This window comes from Haliotis rufescens, unplaced genomic scaffold (assembly GCF_023055435.1).
Source record: "Haliotis rufescens isolate VD_foot unplaced genomic scaffold, xgHalRufe1.0.p SCAF_1, whole genome shotgun sequence".
Classification (NCBI taxonomy): domain Eukaryota; kingdom Metazoa; phylum Mollusca; class Gastropoda; order Lepetellida; family Haliotidae; genus Haliotis; species Haliotis rufescens.
The window spans coordinates 21,693,876-21,700,018 of NW_025963779.1; the positions used below are offsets into that span (position 1 = coordinate 21,693,876).

General features: G+C 42.7%; 1 protein-coding gene across 2 annotated transcripts in view; it reads right to left on the reverse strand.

The window, feature by feature from the left end:
• Window positions 1-5,907, reverse strand: part of LOC124114595 (calmodulin-A-like) — a 208,107-nt gene extending 202,200 nt beyond the window's left edge. Inside the window, exon 1 of one of the 2 annotated variants that reach the window (XM_046475253.2) lies at window positions 5,771-5,907. In XM_046475253.2, the coding sequence (XP_046331209.1) occupies window positions 5,771-5,773 (3 nt within the window). In that variant the 5' untranslated portion in view covers window positions 5,774-5,907. The remainder of the gene's footprint in view (window positions 1-5,770) is intronic. The other variant, XM_046475248.2, reaches the window with a different exon arrangement.
• Window positions 5,908-6,143: the final 236 nt, after the last annotated feature.

Consider the following 6,143-nt stretch of genomic DNA (forward strand, 5'->3'; position numbering starts at 1 on the left):
CGTGTCAGCTTAATGTGGGAGGAAAGCCCGAAGTGATGCTGGTCTCAGACGTTTACCACTTCGGTGAAACCCACGAGCACGGGTATGGTGCTGACAAACCTAGAAACATAATTGGGGCGAACAGGGATTCGAACCCACAATCATAGGTTTCTGGCGTGCCAAGGGACGCAACTCTGCACAGCGAATCGCGGCGCCTTAGACGACTGGGCCACCCGTGCCCTCAGGGCTGTAAGACAAGAGGTCCGGATATTAGTGTTGTATGGTAAGGTGTTGTTCAGATAAAGCTGTATGGCAAGAGGTTGGTCAGGAATCAGTGGTGTGTGGTCCAGACTCGATTATTTACAGATTGCCGTCATATAGCTGGATTATTACTAAGTGCAGCGTAAAACAACAAACAAACAAACAAACAAACCGTTATTAGAGCTTTTATAGCAAGAAAGTTGTTCAATTATTACTGTTGTATGACAGCATCTTGTTTGCACATTAGGAAAGTATGGCGAGATTTTCAGATGTAAGGGTTGGTTGCTAACATGTTGTTGAGACGTACCTGCTGTATTTCAAGATGTATAGAATATATGTAAAGCGGCGTCCTCGTTTTGGACAAGACTATCTTGAAGCGAGTCCCCTGTCCTGACGTTCATACCTTTACCTTATCATCTACATACACAGGAAACTAACTCAGTTAGAGCTACACGTAGGCGACCATGGCTCGCTGAGTAAGGACTGACGAAGGAATCTCTGACGTCAGCTGCATATATTATGTTGTGTGCGATCACAAAGAAATGAGAGATGTCTTTTCAATAGAAGGTATTTCGACAACGTCCGTTGGTTTTATGTGTTTGAACCAAGCTATAGAACCCGCGCCACAGAAGGAAAGGGGTCGACGACATTGTATTCGAGGCTATGTGATCTGTGACTGTCCCCATGGTTCTGCTATTCAACAAGCTACGAGTATATAATTAAAATCTTTCTCTGAACACAAGTACAACACTGTTTATATTGACTCAGATGAAACAGTAATATAAAAACATTCACAGTTGGGTCAATAATATTAAACTCATGCGCATCTTCCCGCGTCTTATTCCCGGTGTCTGTTATGAAACAGGAGACTTTGTAATATAACTCAGATATTAAGTGCTTTAATAAGATCCTGGCACATTCAAGGGACGCAACTCTACACAGCGAATGTTGACCTTTCAGACGACCTGTATCAATTTGAAACCTGAGTGAGTTCGCTGACGGTGACTACGCAGACAGGTGTAACGTGAGCTGAGTCTGGGTTCTTACACGAGCAGAACCAACATCTAATTTATGCGTTATGAAAGATGAAGGAATAATATTGCTTGTAAGAGTCATCAACTTAAAATGGCTGCTTTGAGGATCTAGTTTATGATGCTCCGCGCAACTGCAGCATCTACCGTGCCCTTCAACATCAAAAAGATACGGAAATAGATAACACAAGAAATGGCATGAACCAATGACGTTTTTTGAATGATATAGAATCATGTATACTATCAAAGATAAGATAATGATAAAACTGCTAGTCGTTCCAGGATGACAGAGTGCCGATGTAATGGCGAATTTTAACTCATTCATTCACAGATTGTCTCATTTGAAAGGTGCTTAGGTAAATAATATTCAAAGCCATGTTTGACTTAAAATAGATAAACAAAAACAGTCCCCGAAAGGTCATCCGCGTTACCAAGTGCTCCGTACAGCATCCCCAACCTCGTCCAACTTCAATCGCTGTTCTCTCAAATGGATCCAGCTTCCTGCAGGAACATCAGTGCGAATTTTGAAAGCGAGGAGGCTCAGCGCAGCTTCAAGCCTTATTCTAACAATTTCACGACCACGGTTTTTTGAAATGATACATGTATAGAAAAAGATATTGATTGATTGATTGATTTGTTGCTTAACGCCGCACTCAGCAATATTCCAGCTATATGACGGCGGTCTGTAAATAATCAAATCTGGACCAGACAATCCAGTGATTAATATCATGAGCATCGATCCACGCAAATGGGATCGATGACATGCATCAACCAAGTCAGCGAGCCTGACCACCCGACCCCGTTAGTCGCCTTTTACGACAAGCATAGTCGCTTTATACAGCAAGCATGGATTGCTGAAGACCTATTCTACCCCGGCTCCTTACGGGGTCCCTGGGTGACGTCAGAACGGTCACATGACGTCTAGCTTATCAATACCAATCTCAACTACCTGACTGCCATTTTTAGGTGCCCAGGGCTCATCAAATATCGATCAACGTTGACCAGGTTGACATTTCCGACAGTGATTAAACCACTTAATATCTAGTTCCACATATCAAACGAAATGAAGTTAATGAAAATGATTAAATCTGTTTCTTCCAACCTTAAAACACATTCGATGATATTCTAGCGCCCATGGCCGGGGGGTTAGTGCCCTGTCGGTCGCCGTGTTGCTGCACCGCCACAGCCGTTTCCGCTTTCACCTCACTCACGGAGGTTCCCTCAAGTCAGACTATATATAACTAACAGAGGCTATAATAAGAACTCCATCAACACTGGGATGAGGAGGAATATGATAAGACCAAGGTCGAGGTCACAAACACCACAGCGCTGTTTGCTACAACTGTCATGATTATCGCCATATTGAACGTAAAGGTAATTAGTCTATATGTGCTATGGCGATGATTGTCGTTATCATGTACGGTTTTAATGTATATGTCGTTCAGATATCTGCGATTGTATAGCGGATCTTGCATGGGAACTCACAGCACAGTGTAAACATTCGACGTTTTCAAACTTTTTTTCACAGTGTCATGAATTGGGTCAGAGAAATAACTAGCTTTCAGTGGCCAGGTGGACTCGTTTTACTTGTGAAGACTGACTGAGTATGGTTTTACGCCGCTTTTAGGAATATTCCAGAAATATCACGGCAGGGGACACCAGAAATGGGCTTCACCCAATGTACACATGCCGAGAATCAAACCCGGGTCTTCGGCATTACGAGCGAACGCTTTAACCACCTGGCTACCCGACCGCCCCTTACTTGTGAAGAGAAATATTTTAACCCGTGTGAGTAGAAAAAAAGCAAAGTCGGTAAAATGTGTTATTTTTTACTTTTTACCGGTTAACAAAATCACAACTGTTAACGTGGTTGCAGTTCTTGTAATATGTGATTCCTGACATGTCACGGGTGTTTGGCAATGACACCATCACCTACCACTACGACTGCGTTGCCTTAAGGCATCCCAGGTGTTTCCGGGTGAGAAATGTCCCGAAAAACCCATACTTGCCGAACAAAGGAACTAACTGAATCGGGGGGCGGTCGGGTAGCCGAGTGGTTAAAGCGTTCGCTCGTCACGCCGAAGACCCGGGTTCGATTCCCGACATGGGTACAATGTGTGAAGCCCATTTCTGGTGTCCCCCGCCGTGATATTGCTGGTAAATCGCTAAAAGCGGCGTAAAACCATACTCACTCACTCACTCACTCACTAACTGAATCGGTGCACAGGCTCGGTGACTTGGTTGATTGTATGTCATCGTAGCCCGGAGCAACGTGACGTTGTTCATGATATCAATCACTGGTTTGTGTGGTCCTCGTATGATTATTTACAGGCCGCCGTGATATAGCTAAAATATCGCCGAGTGCGGCGTTAAACAAAAAAACAAAGAAATAAACCTTAAGTAAGAAGGATATGGGATGTATAAGCTATAACGATGCATTTGCTTACCACTTATTACTAAGCTGTCTCATCGTTTGATGAGAAATGAAAATGTTCAATTCACTGCAACACTCGTTCTAATCAGTCCGCCCCTCGTGGGAGGATCGACCACAGACAATCAGCGTGGTAAGACGTCCGTAACCACTGAACTAAAACATACCCTTTATCGGAAACTACCTATAAAGACCACGTATGTTGCCACATACAGATAATGCACTGGTATTCCAACGAACATAATCGAGTGAGTGAGTGAGTTGGGTTTAACGCCGCTTTTAACAGTATTCCAGTTATATCATGGCGTGGCAGCTTAATGTCGGAGGAACGCCTGGAGTGATGCAGGTCTCAGACGATTACCACTTTGGTGAAACCTACGAGCACGGGTATGGTGCTGACAAACCTAGAAACATAATCGGGTCGAACCGGGATTCGAACCCACAATCATAGGTTTCTGGCGTGCCCAAGGGACGCAACTCTGCACAGCGAATCGCGGCGCCTTAGACGACTGGGCCCCCCGGGCCCCCCGAACGAAATCGAAACCGCAATATTGGTATTAACAAGTCTTTAATCTCAAACACTACGTAAACACTACATAAACACTATATAAACACTACATAAACACTACGTAAACACTACATAAACACTACATAAACACTACATAAACACTTCATAAACACTATATAAACACTACGTAAACACTACATAAGCGATAAGAAGACCAGCACGCACACATTATAAAAACAGTTGAGTGAGTGAGTGAGTGAGTGAGTGAGTATAGTTTGACGCCGCTTTTAGCAATATTCCAGCAATATCACGGTGGGGAAGAACAGTTGAGTCACATGAAGAATTATGTAAATAAATCGAGATATATGTACTGTATCTTAGTCGGAGCAATGCTGATACAGTGTTGTTAACGTTGTTGTTCGTTTGTTGTTTAACGCCGCACTCAGCAATATTCCAGCTTTATGACGGTGGTCTGTAAATAATCAAGTCTGGTCAAGACAATTCAGTGATTGACATCATGAGCATCGATCCACTCAATTGGGATACGATGCATCAACCAAGTCAGCGAGCCTGACCACCCGATCCCGTTAGTCGCCTCTTACGACAAGCATAGTCGATACCGGTATTCCTCAGTGAGTTCCTTAGTCATAATACCGGCTCTGTCATTGTAGGGGATGAGCTACGTATACTTAAACGATGTGGACTGAAATTTCAACACTATGTAACTGTACCTGGTAACTATGTAAGCAAGGATCTCTTGGAGAGCATGGGAGACAAACTATGCCTAACAACAATCAAAGCCATAAAGTTTGACTTCACAAAAAACATTTAAGACGCAGGAAAGAGTTAATTGGTTTCATATGAAGAATGGGGTTGATCATCTTCATATGATAGACTAACTTATATGTTGTGAATTACATGATGTTTTAACGTCAAATGAGATCAAAGTGAAATTTGTCAAATATTAATCATGTCATGATGTGAAAAAATCTCAAACACGAATATAAATTGAATAAAACTGAATGTTTTCAAGAGCGTTGACAACCGTTTAACGACGGCAAGAAGAATTTCACTCACTAAATGAAGTAAAAGAAAACATATCGTTTTATGATCCTGTACAACAACACGCGTTGGAGGTTGGAGTACATAAGACGATGGTCCCTTCCTCCAGCCAGGCTTATCCCTGTTGGTGTTATGATTCCTTCTAACAACAAAGCAGTGTGGGTCTACCTTCATAACACGGAAGTACTGACGCACCAACTGTTTTTTTTCAGGTCACGAGGAACTAGAACCGACATACGAGGGACGACCTCAGCTTATAATGTTACCTCAGTACAAAAGCATGAACGTTGTTCTACCATTTAGAACATATCCACTTTGCATATACAATCTGTCAAAAGTATATGCCTACTTTTGATATTCTTGACAGCTAAACAATCGGGTTCTTCTCAGGGCATCATTTCCAAAATGAGAATTTCATTTTGTAAACAAAACAAACGGTGTTGTCCCCCTGTCAAGGTGATTTGACGCTTGGGTGCAAAAAGATAGAATTTTACTTACCATTATTGTACATATCCTAGATAGGTCCACAAGTTAGTAAATGCTTCAGACCCTGGTACAATCGGTAGTAAACAAGTGTTTAGGTGCCCTCTTCCCAACATCCAATCGCTACCTTATTTTTAGAGACGAGCAACCATTTGATCCTCTAGAAGTTCAGGCGCTCTGACGTAAATTGACGGAACAGTCTATTAACCGGCTAGGGGTGACGCATCACGCTCGGCTTCTAACGTTAATGTAGGCTTGTGTTTTGAAAAAAGAAAAGATGACGTAGGTTCTCTAGATGTTAAGCCCAATGTGTGAAGTCATTCATCTGCAACAGAGCCAGTGAAGAAACTTCACACTTGTTATCAGATACAGTACCGAGTCCCCTACA